The sequence below is a fragment of the Pavona decussata genome, unplaced genomic scaffold, assembly GCF_977016875.1.
Source record: "Pavona decussata unplaced genomic scaffold, jaPavDecu1.1 SCAFFOLD_78, whole genome shotgun sequence".
In the NCBI taxonomy this organism is placed as follows: domain Eukaryota; kingdom Metazoa; phylum Cnidaria; class Anthozoa; order Scleractinia; family Agariciidae; genus Pavona; species Pavona decussata.
In genome coordinates this window covers 881,930-905,588 of record NW_028145496.1, presented here as the reverse complement: position 1 = coordinate 905,588, position 23,659 = coordinate 881,930, and the positions used below count along the sequence as shown (strand labels likewise).

The 23,659-nt window shown below is 37.7% G+C and overlaps 2 protein-coding genes across 4 annotated transcripts in view; both read left to right on the top strand.

The window, feature by feature from the left end:
* The first annotated feature begins 513 nt into the window (after positions 1-513).
* Positions 514-3,711, top strand: LOC146476220 (uncharacterized). Its single transcript, XM_085114647.1, has 3 exons — positions 514-864; positions 1,446-1,566; positions 2,510-3,711. The coding sequence occupies exons 1-3, from the start codon at positions 514-516 to the stop codon at positions 3,337-3,339; spliced, it is 1,302 nt and encodes a 433-aa protein (XP_084970773.1). The 3' UTR covers positions 3,340-3,711.
* A 6,025-nt stretch (positions 3,712-9,736) lies between these two features.
* LOC146476218 (uncharacterized) overlaps positions 9,737-23,659 on the top strand; it is a 37,456-nt gene continuing 23,533 nt past the window's right edge. The window contains exons 1-8 of one of the 3 annotated variants that reach the window (XM_085114756.1): positions 9,737-9,910; positions 12,401-12,605; positions 13,041-13,132; positions 13,873-13,985; positions 14,405-14,627; positions 15,358-15,576; positions 16,416-16,479; positions 17,684-19,504. In XM_085114756.1, coding sequence (XP_084970882.1) covers positions 9,850-9,910; positions 12,401-12,605; positions 13,041-13,132; positions 13,873-13,985; positions 14,405-14,627; positions 15,358-15,576; positions 16,416-16,479; positions 17,684-17,699 — 993 coding nt within the window. In that variant the 5' untranslated portion in view covers positions 9,737-9,849 and the 3' untranslated portion in view covers positions 17,700-19,504. Of the gene's footprint in view, positions 9,911-12,400; positions 13,133-13,872; positions 13,986-14,404; positions 14,628-15,357; positions 15,577-16,415; positions 16,480-17,683; positions 19,505-23,659 lie in introns of those variants that run through there. The other 2 variants (XR_014865660.1, XM_085114755.1) reach the window with 2 other exon arrangements.

Genomic DNA, 23,659 nt, shown 5'->3' with positions numbered 1-23,659 from the left:
CACTTGCGTTTTTCGCCTCGAAGCGAAAATTTTACGCGTTTGCTTCGTAAACAAAGGCTTATCTGAAAAAAAGAGAGCTTTTTGTCTGTTTTCTTTGTATTTTTTTAAATTGTTTGTTTATTTTTGTTGTTGTTCAGTTTTTCTTAGTTGAACCCTTTGCAACCTTGAATAAAAAAAATGGATTTTGAGTTTTATAATTTATTTGCTTAATTTAAATGGACTGTACACCAAGGCTTTTACTGAAAATTTAACTTTGTAACTATGTACAATTGCTAAGCAAACTTGATACAAAGCGTTTGCCCTCCTACTCTTTGTATGGCGGCAAAAGAGGGCGAGTACAGTATCTGACATTTGTTGATGTCATTTGTCCATTATTGTAAGTTATTTCTGACACTAGTGGTATTTAAACTGCGGCAGCTGACCATGGAAAAACTAAAATGTATTTACCAAACTTAAATACACACTCTTCACCGATTACCAACTATTTTCAGGTGTCACTTGTTTTCATTCAAGATGTATTTTCTCAGTTTCATGTTGCTTCGTTTCATCGTCCTGGGCTTGATTGGAAATACTTGCGGAGTGGAGCAACGCTACCGACTCGGCTCGCTCAAGACTGTTTCGCACTATAGATTAGATGGTCACAAAATTAAAACTGTCAAGGAAACTACGTTGTTATCTTGTGCGCAATCGTGCCTTGCGGAACCCAGATGTGTGTCGACAAATTTTGGAGTTTCAGAAAACAAGCTTGTGTGTGAATTAAACGACATTGGCGTTTCATTATTATCCAACAGCGAACTTGCATATGCCGAGGGATTTATATTTTCTCTCTATCCCAGCGTGATTTTAATTGGTACTGACATGAAGGTAAGATTTTGTTTTACAAAAGTTAATAGACTTCCAAAATTTGGCTACAATTTATCTACCGAAAATCGGTGTTCTGTACGTAGCCAATTCAGTTCAGAGGTGAGGGGAAGAAAAATTTATATTTATTTGCTTTAATGCATATCGACGACTTATACCTTTTGTATAATTGCTAGTTCACTGGTGCAAAAGCGGCCATTTTTCCTCAGTCAGTTTTCTCTTTTCTTTTTTACAATAACTGATAATAAAGCCTATCCGTAAAAACATGTTAAGTGAATAGACAGCTATTAAAAATGACGCCTCAAAAAAGAAATCTCTATACTGAGAATACATCGAAAGCTTTTGTACCTGTGAACTAATTTACGAAAGCTATGAAAGAGAGAGTGCTGCAACTGAAATTGGAATAGGGGGTATAATCTATAAAAAACACGGTTGACACGGTATGCACAACGTGGCCATGTTATACATTCCTGTTACTGATAGAATTTAAAGCCAACTACATTTAACCTCACTTGCTTTCAGCTAGATTCTTTTTCTCTTCTTAATCTATGTATTACTGAACGCTTTTCATTTCCTATTTTTAGGAGGGCTGTAAGCAGATAACCTGTCTTAATGAAGGCCAGTGCCATTTTAGTAAAACCAAACAACAGTTTCAGTGTAAGTGTGATCTGCCATGGACGGGGGACAGTTGTGAGACAAAGATAGGTAAGGTTTAGTGTCCGGCTAAGCTTAAGATTATCGCAGGCTCTGTACTGCTGCAGTGACTCCGGTAGAAAGCGAGAAAACGTGTACGAATGCAGCCTCGGCTACAACATTGCTCAGCAACTAAAGCGTTCTGGGCGAAAATAAAGGACCTGTTATTCTTATCTGTTTGTGAGCAGGCGGTATCCTTAAAATCCTACAGTCTGATTGGTTCCGGGAACAGGCAGAATTTTTCCTTTCTCTTGAGCACGGTCACAATAATCAAGAACAAGAAAGACTGAGCGAAGTTGCAATTTGTCGTCAGTGTTTTTAGTGTTAAGCTTGCAACGATGATATTGAATTTCTCACTAGAAACAATGGATTTTGGCGAAAGCTATTATGGTGAAGGTGAATTTTATTACCCAGATGAGACAAAAAACAACGTGAATTGCCAAAATTTCATTTATAAGAAAAGAATTTAGAAAAAAATAAACAAGTTATTTCCCGGCCTAGGTTGGTCCGGAAAGAAAAAAATATCAGTTATCGGCCTTGTGCAAGACCACTGGCAGGTAATTATAAATAACCTATATGTCTTCTCAGAATTGTAGACGTGCCTGTTATCGGAAAAGCGTTTGACTTTATCAGCAAATTAAGTTTAAAAATATAAAGCCATGTTTGAGCTGGTTCTTTTAATCTTGATACATAGTATCTGAAAATGTGAAGAATCTTGGTAGTTTCCGAAAAGGCTTGATTTACGGAACCTCTTCTTCTTCTTCTTTTTCTTCTTCTTCTTCTTCTTCTTCTTCTTCTTCTTCTTCTTCTTCTTCTTCTTCTTCTTCTTCTTCTTCTTCTTCTTCTTCTTCTTCTTCTTCTTCTTCAATTTTTCAGCTGTTTTGTTTCATCAATAATTATAATTGCGTCGGTAAAAGTTATCTGCTTATAACTGCTATTATTTTTGGCCTGGCAGACATTCTATATCGTTTCACAACACTTGGAGCAAAAGGGAGACTTGGACCGACCAGTAATAAACAGTACCAAGGCACTTCACTGGAAGGGATCTCAGTGCAAGACGGGCTACAAACATGGCGTGTTCCTGTGACAGGCAAATATCAATTTGAACTGTGTGGAGCTTCAGGGAATGATAACAGCGTCTGGAACACTAAAGGAGGACTAGGGGCAAGAGTGAAAGGGAGCATCCATCTTGACAAAGGAACTAAGCTGACCGTTTTAGTGGGACAAAAAGCAACTAAAGGGGGTGGCGGTGGGGGCACTTTTGTTGTGTTTGCTGCTGATAACAGTCCCTTGGCTATAGCTGGGGGTGGAGGAGCGGCTGATAAAGTAGATGGTGATCCAGGACAAGATGGGGAACTGGGTACCGTCAATTTCGGTAGGCGAGGAGAGGGAGGAAAGGTATGTGTGTCAGGAGGCAAAATATATTCTTTATCTGGTGTTGGGGGTGGGGGTGGGCTCACCACAGATGGGCGCTGCTATGACGAAAACAAGTGCAACAAGCCTTGTTTGGAGAATGATGGAGGCAAAGCGTTTGTAGCTGGGGGACGGGGAGGGTACAACAAAAGAGATCCGTGTGCAGGTGGGTTTGGCGGTGGTGGGAATTGTGGTGGAGGGGGAGGGTACAGCGGTGGTGGTGTAGAAGTTGATGGCAAAAGCAAATATTACGATTTGCATGCCGGAGGGGGAGGTTCATTCTTTTCTAATGCAGATTGGACTGTAGTGTCCGGTGATTGCCTTAAGGGAAACGGTTTTGTTACTTTTGAAATAATGGCGTTATATTACTGATTTGGATAGATTTGTTTAATGCTACAGTGTAGAAACATTAGTTCGGGATGTTGATGACATGTCTATAATGCCCGAGGAGAGAGGTTGTTTTTTTTTCCTTTCTTTTAACCTTGGTAACTCTCATGGCTGGTTAAATGTGATTAGGGACCTTACGAATGCAAGACGGCAATGCCAATGAAAACGTCACTTGAAAATATATCTTTATTTCATTTGTGCTACCTCACCATGATTTTAGCTCGTTCAACTTCTAAACAAACGGCGAACTACCCAGGAACCAAATTGGTAGGAGTGGCGTTCAAGTCAAGACAGAGAAGGAAAAATTCACCGTCTTGTGTTCTCCCCAAAATCTTAAATTTGGTTATTTCATAGTTTCTTTTGCAGACGACGGTATAGAAATGCACCAAAATTTGAAACGCGCGTGCAAAGCGATTGTTTTTGCTCATTAAACCTTTTGCTTCGTGGCGTTGTCGCTGCCGTCGCCGTAGTGTTTTCGTATGCATATACAGGTTGTGACAATATTTAACTGATAGGTTAATTTAGATATATCGAGTCAGCAACCAAAAGCAAACAACGCTAGAATAAAATGAATTGAAAATGAATTGCTTTGCGTTTTGCAGCCTATTTTGTTATTTTTTTAATGATATTCATTGTTTGTTATTCGCAGTGACAAATTGGCCGAGCGAAAGTGAAATCGCCATTACTTTTTCTTGAAGTTTCGAAGCATTAAAGTCAAGGAAAAGATATAGAGGATATTACATGGCCGCGCGGAGATATGAAATTTCTCTTCGAGTGTTGAAAAATATTTCACGAGTGAAATAATTTTCAACATAAGAAGAGAAATTTCGTATCTCCAAGCGACCATGTAATTTTCTTTTTATTATATAAAATCCTAACAATACAGCAAAATATGCTTTGTTCTTTATTTCAAAAACTAAGTTTTGAAATTGTGTACATAAGCTTACAGTCAGTTGTTTATTTGTATCAATCGTAAACCAGGCCGAGTTATGTCAATACAAAGTAAGACTAAGCGAAAAGGCCACAAATAAAATCTATATAAATAGAAAACGGATAAACAGGTAGGTCCCTGGTATAAATTAATGGCATATTAATTTTGGCTTACAGTAACAAGTAAATCTGATTATCTGAACATACCGCCCTAGCTTTCATCGCTGCTTTCAACTACCCTCACACGACTCGACGTCGTACGCAGTTTTCCTCTTTGTATTCGGATTTTCTTGTTCTTCTACGAATTCGATCAGTTTCTTATCTGTGATCTCGACAAATCTGCTTGAGCTTGTCTCCATTTTAGAATAAACTTAACTTCGACTCGCGAAAAGACCAACTCAAAAACTCCCAAAAGACCAAACGACAGCCAAACGGCGGAAACCCTTCGGAAAACCACAAGTGCTTGACAGCGCACGAAAATACTGCGAGCTGATTGGTCAAAAATGATATCACACATGTGTGGATAAAAATGATATCGTCACTGGTGGGATAGCGTTTTTATCGATTTGCTACCACTCGGTATACCACTCAATTTTATATAATAAATTGGTGTTTCATATAGAATAGAGAACGCGACAATCCATGCTTTTGGTGATTCTGGTCACTATCCTTGAATTTCACTTTTTGAAATAGCGGCTCAGAAAAATTCACTCAGCGACCATAAACAAATGTAACAACTTATACCTTCTAGAAGCATTTCACAAAAAATTTCAGTAAATAATGGAACACTTCTGTACTAACTCTTATAATTTGTCCTCAACGCAGCACTTAATACCCAGCCACAAAATGTTCAGCCTCGCCAGTTGTGAGTCACACTGTGCTACATGTATGTTTAAGTTAACATTATTCGTTGAGCTTCCAACGGTTGCGAGCTCGAACAAAGGATGCATGAAACAGAACTGTCAACTACCAACTACCTGGTTTCGTTAAATAGTGCATCGTGTTAACGCCATATTTTCAAAGGATGTCAGAGTGACCCTCAGCATAGTTAAACCGTTGTCTCGTCCATTTATTTAAAAAGCTCTGAACAAATCCGGATACTTAACGTGCAAGTAATGAAGCTGGCGTAATGGTTTCCATAGCAACAAAGATAATTCAATTATTGCATCAACAGATTGCACGTTGACTTATAAGAACTGTCAACAAAACGTCTTTAAAATTGGTCCGTTTTGTTGTCTGCTGTGTTCAAACAGTTTGTATACCAGGTAACAAGTTAAGACAACACACGTTAGAGAAACACAAAACAATGATTCGTGCCTTAAGGTTAGAATTTTTTTAATGATAATAATAATAATCATATCAACACCGTGAGCGGTTTGTTTATCGATAAACTTTGGACTTTCCGCTTGGCTTCTATCACGTTTTCGTGCACCCACGCTAACAATTAATAATTTGGTTTAACAAATGATTGACCAAGCGAAGAAAGATTAACTTATCTGCGTGTTTCACACATGGTTTGTACGTCAACGATCCATGATCATGAGAACCCTCACGATATTCAGATTTTTGGGAATATAGTTCAAATTTTGCTTCTCCGTTTCTCTTGAATGAAAACAAAATCAAACTATCTTGCACAGTTTTTTTGGTCGTTTCATATAAAAATGGACTTTCACCTGCTTCAGCGTCTTCACGAAAACATCTACAATACCCTTAGGCTATTCATATATTGGCTTTAAGAAACCCAATGAATAGGATCAAAATACCAAAAAACCTAAAACGGATAGTCGCAGTTCAAATCATATCAAATCATCTTTATTTACAGCGGCTCTATTCAATTAAAAACAGCCTGCTTCAACATCTAGAGCAGTGCAGTTCCCTTTGACTTTCAAAACTAGGTAACTTAAAGACATTTTTCTTTATGTGACTTCCACCTAGCATGTAAAATAGTCAGTAATAGGTCGTTTCTACGATTGCGTCATTCACTACAACTACGAAAATCTCTCAGTTTGTTGTTTTCTCATTCACTGATTAGGGATATTGTTATCTAAGCCTCAACGAGATTACAAACTTTAAATAAGAAATGAAATACGTAGAGGATTCTGGTAGTCGTTGTAAAATAACGTCATCATCGAAATCTCCTATTCTCAAAAAGATTAAATTTAATATCAGGATCTTTGATAGTGTTAAATAATTTATGATACTGTCTAAACGTACATGTGCATAAGTGTTTTTATTAATAAACATTAAGAAGATTTTTCTCTCGATTCCAAAAAGATTAAAATATAATTTCCTTATTACATAACTTTGGCTTGGTGAGTTAAGATACCGAACTTTTTATATCTTTATTTCTTACTTGCCATAATACTTAGAGCAAGGGGCGAAATAAAACATCATGCTTTTATCAAGATTTTTTAGTTTGGAGAGACTTCGAAAGGAAGACCTTGGCCTTTTAAAACTCAATTGTTTCCTTCGCGTAATTTTTGTAAAATAACGTAACTTGTTCCTGCTTACCACATTTCATCATACTCAAGCTGCAAGCAGAAAGTTGCGCAAGCAACGAGGAAATTGCTTTTTCGTCATTGGTTTCTTTTGTGTCGTGGTCTGAAGGAATTCCGGTCCTTCAATTTCAGTGGTAGGCTCACCACGAAGGCGGAAAAAATATACCACAGGACTCTCTCACAACTGAAGTGAACACGCGCGTGTAACTTGAGCTAGTTTGCAAACAGTACTCAGTACTTTTTCTTTGGTTGAAAAACGGTATGTTTAAATTTCAACTAACCAGATTGCGCCAAGCCCGCTAGCAGCCAGTATAAACTCAAAATTAGTAATGACATCTATCAAAGATGTTGATTTCCACTGATTAAAATAAGGATTTTGAGGCTGCAGAAGGGTTCAGTTATAATTGTGGTTTAGTAATATAGTCATTGGCGTATACCAGAGCGGTAACTTTACTATACTCTGTGAAATTAACGACTTCTCAATTGCGACAAAATGAGGGCCAAAAAATTATGAAAGTTTTGAAAGGATAGCACAACTCTTCCAAATACATTTTATTGTGAGAGAATAAAAACATCGTAAAAGAAAACTGCTCACCTAATTTCGCTTAAAATTACCTGAACAAAAAATAACTACATGTATAATCTGGTTTTAATCAAACCTTGGGAACAGGCGCCTTGGTTGTACCAAACACATGCAACAGCCTAAGTTACTCATTAAACCACCCGTGAGCTGAACTTTTAATCACTGTCGATTTCACCCTCGAATGGACTGACGAACGCTACTGATACGACGAAATTTCGAATAAGCCCCTCCGATGACAATCTCTTCAAAAACTAATGCCCCCTGAATTTTAATCCATTTACTGTTACGGATAATGTCATGGAATTCAGTTGCCTAAATTGCTTATACAATTTAAGTTGGAAATGAAAGTATAACTTGTTCTCTGCTCGGCTACGTTTTGTTTTGATTCACTTGTCAAAGCAGAGTTACGTAACAATTGACGTTTGTGTGGTTATTGCACTGATTGCTACAACTTTTTTCTGTTCTTCTGCGGCACGGCTTCAGTATATACATGACACAACTGAATATGTGCGATGCAGAAGTAGGGTTCCACGTAGTAAAATGTAATTTCTGTCAATTCAATGACAAGGGCACGAATTAGTTAGAATTGATTAATATTCTGACGGCATGATGCCGAGGGTCGGGTGTTGTCAGCGGGAAATTCTTGTCATTCTACGTCAGTCAGTCGAATTGCTTGCTACTTTAGTTTTTCGCTAAAGTTTTGTTTTAGATAAGTTTTCTGCTGTAATTTTGCCAGCATGTTTTTTGTACCCTATCCTCGGAATCCTGTGCCACTGCATTAGAGGTGGCGGAATACGTTTCCACATATTTCTTCGGCCACTTCTAAAGGGTGGTTTTATTTTTTTTTTATTTTTTTTTTTTCGTAACTGGCGGGGTACAATTCTTAGCTTGAACCAATATAGGTATGTTATATTTTTCAAATGGAATTTGCAATGATTTAGTTAATGCTGTTACGTTAGGTTACATTCTTCAGATGGCTGTCTTACTCATCGTAAATAAACTATTCATATTGAATATCTCGTGTCAGTGAAGTCAGTCCAATATAATTGATCCATTCATCAGGATCATTTGTTCTTTGTATACTGTATGTTTCGACGTAAGAGGTTTATGACCTTAATTGTACTGGTTATGTTGTACCGGCTTTTCAAACCGTCATCGTCAATTTGTTTTGTAGAAAATGGAGTTGCTTGTGAATGAGAACCTTAATATGCTGGTGACAGCAGTCTATACACATAGTTAGCCCTGAAACCGCCGTTTTTTTTTTTTTTTTTTTTTTACTAAAAGTGTGGAAGATAGCGTGCAAACAAATCGCTTGAAGTTTTCACGCTCATTGCGCAAATCTTTCTTAATTCATGAATAAATTACCTATATGAATCAATATTTTTCAATGCTAAAATCATTTCTTTTTGATTGATTATGTTTTACAGGTGTGAATATATTAATGAAAGATCAGACAAGTTGACAAGAACTGAATACGCCTGTATTCGACAAAATGGCGAAAAACGTGACGAAGAATTCATTTTCTAAATCTCGCGAGCCAACATACGACCGAGTTCTTTGTTCATTATAATAAATGAAGTGAATCGATGTTGAAATTCGAAATGCGAAAGCAAAGCAAATGCATGAGATGTTATGCCTAAAATCCTTCCGAATTTAGCCAAGAAAGGTTATGTTTTTTCGTTGTGGCTAAAAGCAGCCGGTTTCGTGATTGCAAATCACAAAAAGTATTTAAATGCTTTGTTTCACATTTACATAATCATGCTTTTGTCAGCTTCGGTGAAAACTAGTTTAGCCTGGTTTTCCAAACCGAGTAATTTAAACTGAAAAAATACATAGCCTTGTTTGCTTCGAACAAATAAACTATATATTCTTGATCCATTTAAACTGATTTTCGGTTGTCGCAAAAGAACTTGCAAGAATTACACAAATACTCGCGAATGAGCGTAAAATGTATCAGACAATTAGAACAAACGTTCAACCATAGATACGATAGCTTATGTAATTTATCGTCAATTTTATTACTCCTGGTAAAAATATATAGCTTATGGCATATCGCAAGCGCATTAATTAACTGTTACTATTTCATGTATTTGTTATGATATTCCTGTTCGTGGTGTTTTTAAGTCATAAGTAAGCTAAGTTTTATTCAAAGAGAATTAAAATCTGCAATCAATTTTTTTCCTGGGTATATTTTTGTTTTCTTTGTTTTCCAACAAATCAATCTCACAGAGATTCAGCTTAGTGACAGCTTATTAATAACCGAAACCTCTACGGTATTTTGTGAAATTTGAACAGGTTGCCATGGCATTATAGACGTAATGCTCAAAACAGGGCAGGCCCCTTAAAAGCAAATGAACCATTTGTTGCGACATCGCATTCAGGCGTGCTAGTGATTGAAGACGGACGCTTAATTTAAAATCATTCATTTCTGTTTCAACAAGAGACTGAAATAACAGTCAGAACGGCAACAGAATCATTGGAACAATGGGGAAGGTTAATTTCATCACGACATTGGCCCTCATCGAAGCATTTGTCCTCTTTAGCGGTAAGATAACCCTTTGGTTGACGTCGGGCACGTGAAAAAACAACAACAACAACGACCGAACGAAGCGACTATTAATCACGAATTAACACTGTATTAGAAAGTGGTCTGACACGAATAGTTAAAAGTTAAGCTTATTCAAAGCTGCCAACACGGCGTTTAAAGATTTTAAGTGAAGCAGGTGAAAGAAACATGGGTTGAAATTTGATATCCTCTTCTTTTGCGGTTGACGTTTTGCTCTACTTGAACGGCCTGGTGAAAACGCTCAAATTTCGTGTTAGCGGAGGGATGTTGTTTAAAAGCCTGTATGGCGTAAGCACTGGCGTATAATGTGATCAACGTGTGAAGAGAATTTTTTCCAAACATAACTGAAAGAACTTTAAAGGTCTTTTTACCTAAAATATTGTATGTCTGCCCAGCGTTGAAAATATTGTTTAAGTTTCTTGATATGTATTGCAAAAGCGGAAAGAAAACTGGGGTTGAATTTAATACCCTGAACGGCACTTGAATCGGGCTTTCTTCATGCATGTTTTAGAAACATTTACGCTGGAAACCTTTTTCGAAGCCGTGAAGCTCGTTAATCGATTTCAAACTTGGCCATTCGATGACAAATTTCGCACCGCGACGTTGAATGATATTGCTCTTTTACTTAAAGAGAAATTGTATGATATCTTTTATATGATATTAAAATGTAGCATTAATACCGGGAAATGTAAATCGCTCTATTTGCGTGAACAGCATTAAAAGATTATACCTCGGTGAAAACGGAGGGTGCCGTGAAACATGTTGCCATGACAACATACAAGAACAGTTATGTTTATCGCTGTTTACAATTTGTTACTAAGGAAAAATGGGAAATAGATATTTTCTGCTTTAATGCCTTTTTGAGTTCACGAGCTAGGAAACAATATATTTCAGTATTAGCTGAATGAAATTGCTTACCTTATGCAAAATTTCAACGAAAAGTTACCTTGAGTTAAAACTGTGGCCGGTGGAAGTCACGTTTTTGATGCCCCACGCTATGAGTTCTTTGTGGGTTCTACAAATGAGTAGCCAAACGTGACAAGCGATTATTCACGCAGATTAAACAAGACAATCACGAAATATTGTCGTCAGCAAGGGATATGAGATTAAAATCGTACTTTTGTGTACAGCTAAAGTGGATTTTCGTTAGACCTGTTAGGTGCTTTATAAACTTATGCGGAGCGCCAGTGCGAAGCCCTTACGCACATACGTTTTAAGGCGTGGTAGACGGTCTCACGGATTGGAGCGCAGTATAGTTAAATGACGGGCTGTCTTCGGATTCTCCGAATCTTCACCTGACTTGTTTAATAGGAAGATCTTTGTTTTAGCATCTTCAGCCTTAGTTTAGAAGACATTAGCAGTTAGCTACAAATAAATCAATGCACTCCATAAATTCAAAATGCTCAGTAAACTAAGTACTCTAGAAAAATTTGAACATAATATATCAAAAATGGTTTGAAAAATAACCATTAAAATTGCCAAGATAATACAAGGAATGCATGGCCCGGTGGTAATACCTGCCACCCAGCCAAACATTCTTTGTAAATTTCACAGTTTTTGGATATGTTCATTTCTTTGAAAATATTGAACATATCATACAGATATTCCCACTGCTTACAAAGAGTGATATATTTTGGCTGATCTTAGTTTGTGCACGTGGTGTTCATTTGTTTTTAGCCTTTTCTTTCATATACCCTAATGGTCAGGCAATACTAATGTAAACAATTATAGCAATAAAGATTCGTCACCTATCAACTGGCAAAACTATCCTTCTACGCCAAGATATCGCCGGACTCACCGTGGAACAAAACCTCAATCAAAAGCACGAATTGTGTTTAAATGAGTTTTTTAACGTTTCTTTATCTACTGACAGTAATTTAACTGACACGATTTTAGTCGCAAAAAAGACACGACTATGCACAAAACATCGTGCTTACAATGTCGTTGAAATCTTCACTAATGTGCGACCGTGAGACAATGCAGCGACTCACCCACCCCGTGTCGTTTGGTGTTGCACCTAACATTTTCCAAAAAGTCAACCATAACAATATGCATTGTTTGATATGGACTTGTTAAACTTGTAGCGCAGAGCGCTGCCACTTTTTCAGCAAGAACTAGAATGTTCTGTAGATTAACTATTATATATCTCAGGGCTGCATCCTTGCTTTATAGAGAATAATAAGATTCACCTTCTAACTGGGACATTCAATCAGTTTTCTTGTTCTTTTTATGCCGCCAGTGTTGATCGGTCACTTGTCCTCTAATCAGTAAATTGGTGAGGGTGAGCGCAACATGTTACAAGTTCTCCTATAACTAGGCATATAACATGCAGTTGCCCACCAAGTGTAAAGAAAATAGATCCTAAAAGACGTACAAGATTCTTTTCAATATAAACGGATCAAAGGATTTCTCGTTTCAAAGGAGAAAGTTCGCCCAATATTTCATTCTAATTTTTTTAACTCAATACAGGCCAAGCAAATGCGCAGACGACTTCGTCAGAAAGTACAGCAGGAACTGTGTCACAAAGTACGGCAGCAACTACGTCAGAAAGTTCGGCAGCAACCGTGTCACAAAGTACGGCAGCAACCGTGTCTCAAAGTACGACAGCAACCGTGTCACAAAGTACGGCAGCAACCGTGTCACAAAGTACGGCAGCAACTGCGTCACAAAGTACAGCAGCAACTGTGTCACAAAGTACGGCAGCAACTGTGTCTCAAAGTACGGCAGCAACCAGTGCGTCACAAAGTACGGCAGCAACTGTGTCAGAAAGTACGACAGGAACTGTGTCACAAAGTACGGCAGCAACTGTGTCACAAAGTACGGCAGCAACTGTGTCACAAAGTACGGCAGCAACTGCATCACAAAGTACGGCAGCAACTGTGTCACAAAGTACGGCAGCAACTGCGTCACAAAGTACGGCAACCCCTACCTCACAAAGTACGGCAGCAACCGTGTCACAAAGTACGGCAGCAACTGCGTCACAAAGTACGGCAACCCCTACCTCACAAAGTACGGCAGCAACCGTGTCACAAAGTACGGCAACCTCTGCCTCACAAAGTACGGCAGCAACTGTGTCACAAAGTACGGCAACCCCTGCCTCACAAAGTACGGCAACCCCTGCCTCACAAAGTACTCCATCAGTTGTGTCGCAAAGCACACCAGCCTCACCACCTTCGAGTAGCGTTGCTCCCCCAACCCCAGGTAAGTACTGTTTCTAATGCTATACAACGTAACCTTACATGAGGATCAGCAACTTTATTTTCCTCTTCAGAAAAAAATGCGCTTCAAGATGCACTTTAATTAAATCATTTTGTTCTTGAAGAAAAAGGGTAGTCAGTTTTATCTATCATTTTAATTGTCTTTTCTTAAAAATTTCGACCGGTTTAGTTCTAACATTGTCAGATCTTAAAGTACTAAAGTGAACTGGTTTAACTTACGCAATAATCTAAAATTTAACACCATATGCAGAGGATCCGTTTTTTAGCATTGCAAAAGGAAAAAAAGAAGCAAATTCTCGTTTTCTTCTTTAATATTCTTTAATTTTTATATTACTTTGTTTGCATTCAAATTAGCCCTACTAAGCTCGCTCTTGAGTTCAAAAATCAAAAGAATATTTTACTTTGGGCAAAGCTAGTAAGGCATATTTGAATGCCGGCAAAACCTGAATATCAAAATGTCAGCCGTTTTTGCATAAGGTCTATCGCATCTCATTTCATCTTCTTACATTCAACTGAGAAATTATATTGACACCAGCATGTCGAGGCAACTCAAGCTCACCAGGTCAACTCTCCTTTGTTTCAAAAACTCGGAGGAATTAAATAACCTTAGTGATCGCGCTTTTCAAACATCAGCTAGTATCACCGTAGTCTTATTCAAACAGAGAAGGCATCCTCTTTTCGTTAAGTATAAAATGTTATTGATATTTATTCCTTTATGTTTAGGTTCGGTGGTGATCATATGCCTACTTGTCAAAGTCCCGTACTGCAATGCCAGTCTACATGGAAGTACGTCATCGTCACAATCTCAAGCTTTGTTGGCCAACATAACGACAAATGTAAGTAACCTATGCAAGCACGTCCAACCTACCAGTGGTACTAGTTCATTGTTGAGATTAGTTTCCCAAGTCAACTCATGCAGGTTTTGACATATCATTTTGTAACTTACTTGTGCTGCATGGTTGAAAGGAACTCGCTGTTTGTGACTGCTTGTAACTACTTGTAGTACAAACTAGTCAGAATATCATTATTGCAGTAACAGTTTATTCCCAGCGAACAAAGCACAAGTTCAAAACTGCTTTCATTTGCACGCCACACTCACATGATTGTCACACATTGCTGTCAACCATATAGCCATTTATGAACTTTGTTTGTGCCGCAACAAAATCAGCGCATTATAATATAACCTCTGCTATAACTAAATCGTCTGTTCGATCGTGACACGTTATCACCATACTCTTCCTCTTGTTACTGACAGATGAAAAGTACATATTCAGCGGCCCAAGTTACTGTGGTTAGCGCGTATTTGACAAGTTCAACCTGTAATTCCAATAACTACGTGGCACTTTACATTAAAGTTACTTTTAAACTTGGAATTCCAACCGACCGGTACATTGAAACCGTACTGAAGGAAGAAATCAAAGATAAATATTTGGGAAACTTGCCGGTCAGCGATACTCAGTACAACGTCACATTCGAAGGTAATTATCAAATAAAATAATTAATTTTGTCATTCAAAAACCTGTACTGGGTTTTATCATTTCATAGCTTATCTATGTCAGGTTATTCACTTAGTTTCCATTCATCATATCACCTTACCCTAGGGTAGGTTTGTTACAGATGTGGCTAGGAGAATGATAACAACGGCCCAAGGTCAAAAACTAACCATAGAAACAGTATGCTGGTCACCCATCCAGAAAATACGGTTTTGCAATTTTACCTTGCCAGATACAAGAATCTCATTATTAAGACTCAAAGTTTTTAAAAGGAAGTATCACATCACTAATCTCCCCTCCCCTTCCCCAACTCCAAGCACCTAATCCCCTCGCTATTGGCTTATAGTCGAAACTTGTTTTTGAGTTGTGTACGCTTGTTGAATTCTCGTTTTGTAGGAAAAGGGATCGTACAATGCTGTAGCCAAAGCGTCGGTTCTAACGCTCGAGTTTCATTTACAATAGTAGATAGCATGTGTAGGTTGAGCTTAAAGCTACTTTACCCCTCTTTAACTTTTTAAAGGTCAACATTTCTAAATTCTAGTGAAAATAAGTCAAAAGAGACGAGGCCAACCTTTTTCTTTTGTAGCAGTAATCTCATTTTTTTCCCTTTTAGTCAGTTACTGCGCGAAAGTACAACGTTACTGAGAACCTGAAACTATTGGCTCACTTAAGACGAGAACTTATTTACGACACTAACGTATTATGCTTATTGCAGGTGTAACACTGGGCTATAACATTAAAGATGGCGAATGCCAGCGAGTGTGCTGCGAAGCCGGTGGTCCTGTTGTCATGGTTGAAACATGCACTCCGAAAGACAACAAGTATAAATGCGAAGGATTTTTAGCTAAAACAAGAGAAGAGCTAAAACATTGCCACGGTGAAACAAATGATCTTTGCTCAAGCAAACCTTGTACAACCCCAACTCCGGCTAAAGGTTAGACTTTAACAACGCTTGTTCAAAAAGGGGCGAGAGCCAAGTAGAAAGGAGGATTTCTGTTTTTGTTTTAATATATATGTCTGTCGTTTATTCATTTATTTGTTTGTTCTTCGCCTTTATATATTTATTTTGCGTAGTTAGTTTATTTATTCATTTTTCATTTATAACTTTATCGAGTGAACAAAATACACAACGCAGTTGGAAAATAATTGTGCTCAATCGATAGAAGATTTTTCAAATAATTCCTTCGGGTTACGCTCGACTTTCAGCCGTTCTGTGTTTCCGCCCAAAATTTCAAACTTCTAAATAAGTTTCGTTCTCTATTAGTTGCATGTGTTGCGCTAGCCGGATATGGTTTGCAAACTAGGAAGCATGCATCTTAGCATACGAGAATTTACAATTTCGTTTTCATATCAGTACGTAATGAAATTAGACACGTTATCATAAAAAAAAAACCCTGGAATTTGAAAGCTCATTTTATTTCATTAAAAATAACTAGGGATTCCGGTGTAAACTGACGGCTTTTTGTTGACAAGGACATTCAAAGAGGAAGCTTCTATAGTTAACTCGAATGAATTCGTTAAAAGTAGCTTTAAGGCGCCTGCTGGCTGCTTAACAAACCTGCAGGTGAACAAAATCGTTAGAATAAAAAGAAAAAACCCGGAACATTTAGAGACAGTTTGTAGAGACAGTAACACCATGACATATCAGTGAAACCTTTTTATATTTCATAGCTAAAGCCTTTCTTGCTGGACAATAACGAAAGATAGCTTTTAATTATTTTCAATAGAAAGCTTGAAAAAGTTTAATCATGATTATTAATTATTCCTTTTCAGCTTGTTCCAGCCACTCGCCAAGTCTTGCTCTACTTCTTCTGCTGACGATAGCATCTTTCTTAAAGTAAGTAGTAGATCAGCTAAGCATCGCTCCATCGTAGCTATAACAACTCAACTCAGACAATTTAAACTCCATCGAATTTCAGCCTTAACGCCGTATATGTATAGTCAATGCACTGCAATTAGTGCGCCATTCAATAACATACGGACTCTCAACTTTAACCACCACTAATGATTTGCATATTTTACTGCTGTCATTAATATTTACCACGACAACCAGTCCCCTGCAGTGATTGACGACAGTGACTAAGCATAACGGTTCGTTGAATCTTGAACTTCAGAGTCCGCATATTATTGAAAGGAGCAGTAACCGATGTTATGCAAGAAGTTAACGGGAAGTTAATCAAATATGACTTTGCAAAAGTTTTGTTTAGACTGGGAATGTACTCTATCCTTCGTAAAAACTTGTGTGTAATTCGAAAACAAAGCAAATAAAGTAAGGAGAGGAGGGGAATTCGTGTCCAGCGCGCCCCTTATTTATTCAATATTTGCTGATTTATTTTTAGTTTTCCTGTTTTCGTTTTCCTTGCCGTTTTTCTGAAGCTGTTTCTGTGGAGAAGAGTCGTAGCTTACAATATTTTTGGTGCTGGGAAAAGAGTTCACCAAAACGTCAGAAAGTCTTTTTATTAGCTATTTGCTTTTACCTGTGCTGTAAAACGTTTGAACACAAATCACAAAACAAAGTATAAAATTGTAAAAATAGCGCTCAGTGGAAAATTGTTGAACGGGGAAATTAAGAACGCTCTGGTAGATATTTTCACTTGCTTGTGTATCCTGTTACGCTATGCCGGTAACGTTTCTTGTCCAGCCTGTCACGCAACTACAACTACCAAGTTTTGCAGCTGATTGCGCAATCCTATAACCACGAGATTATGAAGTTGCTTTAGACAATAAATAGCCACTCTCGAGGCCAAATTATTCCAGCTTGGATATCTCACTTCTGTTCGGGGTTGACTCCAGGTAAACAAATGGCGGCTAGCGATTAAAAAGTCCACGCTGGCATCTACATAAAAGACGTTACTCCTTGTTGCATAGATCTAGAGTAACAAGTCTCCTAAAACTAATGCCTCGCAAAGTACGGTTTTGGCTGTTGCTGATGTGTACCAAAGTTACGTAAAACATTTGGCCTAGACTAGTGTAAGTTTCATTTCAACATTCCCAGGATCATTTGAAAAAGTTTCTAACGCATCTGTCTGTTTTCTCTACAGGTTAACTGCTTTTTAAATACCAAGCAAAAGTGCATTGTTTGAAGAAGGATACAAAGGAACAGGCATAGATGCACCCCACGAGAACATTTAAGCTGAAATACTTAAAACGTTTTCTTTTGTGTTCCCAGGTTGTTTTCTGAGCTTTTAAAGGCATATTTCTAGAAACTAATAATCTGATCTGTTTGGATACTTTAGCTGAAAATTTAAAGTTGCAGAAAGATTTTGGAAACTGAATTTATTTCCCGAATTTACTTGCTACTGTGTATTTTATTTTGAATTTTACCGACCAGTTTACCACTTTGAAGACGAAAGGAATTGGTTTTCCAGTCTTAGAAAATTTTGAGCTGACAATTTGCGAAGAAAAACCTTATATTTTCTTTTGAAACCAAATCAAAATTTCTGAGACGATTAAGGTCTTCCGAACAGAAATCTACCGAAGTTAACTGTTGGGGAACCCCGAAGGAAAAAAACCAAATATATACTGTCAGTTTTAAAAAAAACATTTTTTAATCAACTGACTGTTGAGTTTATCTACCAAAAGTTATCCATACGCTGAGTACTCGGAGGAAAATTAACTTTACATTTTGAGAGAAACGGATACTTGGAATGCAAAATAGCTTTTGTAATTTATGTCATACATAACTTGTGCCATAAATTCTGTACGTTATTTTGTAACTAACAACGGTAGTAGTAACTGTCGAAATACGTTTTCCAAACTAAAAAGTGTTGTTTGTTTCCTTAAAACACCGAAGTAATCACTCACCAATGTAATCAAATGTAAACCACACGATGGACCGATCAAAACTCGAAGCAGATGTAAATGACTGTATCAATCGCTTGTAAAACGTAAAACGCGTGTGAACTAGATGCACTAGCACTAGACCTTTGCCATACGGGGGCCATGTTGTGTCTCAGGAGAATAAAAAGCTTTCTTTTTGCACGACAAATCTCGCCCTGAATTCGCGTCTGGCGAATGCTTGCCGTACGAAAACAAAGCTTTTTATTCCCCCGAGACTCAGCATGGCCGCCGAGTGATAAGGGTCTATTGGTTTTGTTTTCACTTCTAGTTGGTTAAAGTGTATATGACAGAATTATTTTAATTTCTTTGATCAATTGTTCATGTTGGTCTTGTATGAAGATCAAAAAAAATTCCTTATCAATTTTTCTTCCCCGCGTTTTAGGAGTATAAAAATATCAAATTTCACTTCCAGTTGGGTACAATACTGCGCAAGATGGGAGACTGGGGATAGCAGGGCTGTGACGTCAATACAGGAAAGCTAGTCTCTCAGTTGTTTTTTTCGTGTGCAGAGGAAGAAAACTGTCTGGACGAAAATATGAATGGGATTGTGGAATACACAGAATGAAACAACTGAGGAATAGAGAAATCGAGATACTAGTGTTCCAGCTGTATTTGGTGAAGCAAACATAAACTATTCGGTCATATGCACTTTAAGGAAAGTAGTAGAAGTAAAAAAACAGTCGTAAAGCGTACATAGTGAAGCAAACAAAAAGCAGACGCGAAATTATTTTCAACTCTTGATTGAAATACTTACCAATGTTGTAAATAATAACTTTCATTTGAAGAAAAAACGAACTGCAGGAGTGCTCATTATATACGCTAGGTAGGCAGCTTTGATGTATAAGTAATGAATTAATGATTAATTATCTTTACATCGCAAGTATCGAGCGTTGCCATTTAGAAACCGCTCATCGTTTTCAGGAAATGTAATATTTTTCCAATATCTAGAATACCTACTAGCAAAATAAATAAAAATCACGTGTGTGAAAATAATCATTAAAACATTAAAATGGTGTTTGTTTTTCTACTAATTTATCAAGGAGGGGATAACGGAAACTATATTCTTGCTGCGAATCCTTCGCTTCTTATTGCACCTATATTCTGCCGGTGCATGACCAAATTCTTTACGCTTTTTGAATTGCGAGCCATTACTCAATATTTCTCTACACTGCGTACTAGATGCGTTCTGCACGCAAGCTCAGAACCACACCTGTACTGTGACTTGTAGTGTACGTTACTTTATACTCCCCTCAGGGACCCCGCATTTTTGCAGCCTCCGTACTTCCGGCACATTTTATTTATTTATTTATTTATTTACTTTTTATTTTTTTTTTTTTACACCATTCTCGCCTCTCTGTCCACAATCGTCTCACCATAAGTGAATGTATACATATAATGACACGCTGAGCCTGTTTAGAAATCGATAGAAATTCGCAATTGCGGAGTTGCATTTAGATCCTTTACTTTATTTCAATATACCGCATTTTAAGTTAATTGGGAAATCACTGAGCTTCTCAGCATAGACTTCACGACTTCTTAGTTTGCTATCACAAGAACGGTGAAGGATTAAGCTGATGCTTGGTGCCGACATAATAAAACTCTTGCCTTCCTGAGTACGGAGAAGACTGCTTTTTCCAGTCATGTTGTTCACAAGTTTATTGTTGTTTAATGAAACACAAAACGCCGAGTTACTGCGATATAAATAAAAAAATTCCTTTGATCCGCCTTCTAGGATCTTCCTAATGCCAGTATCTTCCCCCTTAATCACCGAGAGGAAATCAGTAGAAATAAAGAATTTCTCATGGCCAATTTTTGTTCATTCAGAGAGAGTTTGTCAAAATGTGATTTTGTCTCAATTCAACTCAGTACGTGCATTTCATTTGCAAATGACTAGCTTTTTTTTTTTTTTCGGTGGATCGAGAATGATATTTCACGTACTAAACAGTTCCCGACCATAGCGTCAAAACTAGAGCTTGTTGTGATCCACCTATATCATCTATATATTTAATTTCCAGAAGAGGTATTATAATTCCGACAAATTAATTATTTTTTCTTAATTAAGACAGCCTGCAGGCATAACAAAACGATAGCACCCTGAGGCCTAAAGGAAAAATTTACACAGATAGGAATCGAATCTGCACTTAAAGTTCGACTTATAGGGCATTCAACCCTCGGCATGAGTGGTTGTTTTTTGCCTTCGGAGGGTGAACTATAATGCGACGAACTAATTGGTCTTAGTTTTCTCACGCTATGATCTACGATCCGTTAACATCAGATTTAAATGTTGCGCTCAGTATTTTTGATGAGATTTGTGGTTTCAAGTGCGGTTGTTAATAGAAAAGAAATCGTAGCCACCGGAAAGACAGTCAGAGGCTAACTCCTTGATCATGGAAATGCCATCTACTTTCCTCGAAGGACATTTTGTTGAATAGGCGAGACGAGTACAGCAAGATAGTACAGAGATCGAAAATGATGACAAGCGATCCAAAAATTATCACTCAATATAAGAAACGAAAGTAACGGAGCACGTGCTGATTGCCGATTAGGCATGAAAAACAAAAAACAAAAAAAACATAAAATTTCCGCCCAATCAGAAAAATGAATTTAAGGACGGTGCCTAATTTTGTTACTGCGCATACGTTCTGCGCATCTCGAGATACTAGGTTTTCCTATGGGTGGTTCCTACTAATACAGGGATATTTTTGCGGGGTTTAAAACTATGCGGAGAAAGCAGAACTTAATAAGTGCTCTTGGTATCCAAAAAGAAAATTGGCGGTAGCCACGCCTTTTTTTTTTTTTTTCAGAGAGAATTAAACAACAATTATTCTAAAAAAAAGTAAAATACAAAGCCGTGTATGGCGTTTTTTTCCTAATTGAAGCTTTCTTATCTCTGCAAAATGCATGGTTACCACTAATTTTCTTTTTGGGTTTCAACAGCCCTTGTTAATATCTGCTTTCCCGGCATGGTTATAAGCCGCGCAAATATACTTCTTTATAAGTAGGCACCGTCCTTAAATAGGGTTCTGGAACAGGGCCGTTAAAAAAATGTTCACAGGGGATCTTCACGCCGTCCTTTAAACCGATGGACAAAACATCTCTAGTGTTCCCAGTCCCGTTAACTGCTTTTAAAGGTGTGAAATATTCCATATGCGTGTTTGAGCCGTTTTGGTCTCAGACAATGGGTGTAGATTTTAACGATTTTGTTAATGGGTGTGGATTTTCATTTGTCACTACATTCTCTGTACTGAACTTGGAATGTGCCAGGAAGGTATGTGTTATAGGTGAATGCGCTGCCTACTCAGATATGTAGAAGGGTATAGTTCTAGACGCTATACTGTTCGATAATGATGAAGCAAGGAAATGCAAAAAGAAGTAGATCGATCTCATGAAACAAAAGCGGGCTAAATGGGATGACTCGGAAACTCGTCAATATGCTCCAAGCACTTCACGAACGACGACTTTATGCGTCGATTCTAATTTATTGATAAAGTGAGTAACAAGCTAGACAATCATCCCAAGACTGAAACGAGATGATATCGATATAAATGTGACACCAACTGTCCATGATAAAGCAGTGAGTACTGATTTCAACTAGTGCCAAACATCGCCACGAACAAGCGGTAAGATATGTTTCCATTTTTTTTATTTAAGCTTATAGGTGCAGCTAAAAAACAATGAACTTATTTTAATTTATAATTGGTCTAGACTCTCAAAAATGCGAAGAGGCGAATGGAGTTTTTTACTTCTGAGACTGCTGTCTGTTAGTGAGCGGATGAAGGACCACAGTGACATGTATGATAAAGCTAGTTCTTTTTCTTTCTCAATTCCACGTGTATAAATTTGGGACTAGTCTTTCCGAGAAGAACGGATCATTCTTTTTAAAAAAGCTTCAGTCTTGAATTTGTCTGTTGATTGACATGTTCGAAATACTGCTTTAAAGGTCGGCTTTTCTTACCTGGAAATCGAAATATTTTCAAAAATAATACACGCAACGGCTTTCCAAACGTTGTGCGGTTTTACCTCTCTTACTACCAGACCAAAAGTTTATATTTACGCCACGAAAAATTCAATCCTAAGAGCTGTTTCCCCAGCGGTCCGCATGTTGTCGCGAAGTAAAGTTTTTGATGTGGTGGTTTCGTTGATAATAGGTAAGCCTCTAGTTTATAGAGAAAAATCTTGCTTTTTTACACTTTCCTCGGTCCCAGTAAAATATTCTTTAAAACCTAAAGATTTCAAATATTTACAAAATAGCAAGCTCCCGCGACACAAACCTCAGAGTGGAGCAAAGCTAGGCGATGAAAAAACGAAGCAGACTTAAACTAAACAGACTTAAGCCCTCAATTTACGCATTGCATAGCTCTCGAAGAAATCTACAATGCTAAAGAAAGGATCAAAAGATAAATAGCAATGATCAGAGACACAACATCTTGCCACAATTGCAAAAACAAATGTCTGGGCCTGGAAATACAAAAACTGCAAGATAAAGATGTAATTACACAGTTCAAATCCTAACAAAGGTAACGGCAATAGCGGTCGCTTTCGGAGGTTGAAGATTATCATATGGTTCAAATCCTGACTAGAAGCTATACTGTGACCGGGCCGCGAACTGAAATGAGCCAAACTAAACCTAAATACTAGTAAAATGAAATGGCATAAGAACGACAGTCACTAAACAGAAACAGCAAGAGGTGAAATAAACAGGCGCTAAACGCAGAACTCAAAACCCAGAAATGTCCTTTGAAAAACAAAACATGCTAGCTTTGTTCAATGATTATCATACAAATCCTTCAAATCGTCATGCCAACCCGCTGTAAACATACAGGAAGCAAAGTGATCAAAAGGCTGAGATAGAAGCTAAACATCCGAGAAGGAGTTGTGTCGGACCTTCCATTCCTATTTTACGTGCTTTATGGTCTGAATCATGTGAGTTGTAGCTTTGCTCGGAAAAGAAGTCAGTCTTCGGCTTTTGGGGAAAAAAAATGGATCAGAAACCCAAACAGCTCGCGTAGAATTCATTTCGACTCACTGCTGTTTTGTTGTGTCGAGATACCGGGTCGACGTCACAACTCACTAGTGCCAGTCCTCTGGCGCGGTTGTAACTTCGGAAGCTGTGATTTCGATCGCGTTTTAAAAAATCGAGAATAACTTTAAATCTCGTTATTTTGCTTGTCTTAGCT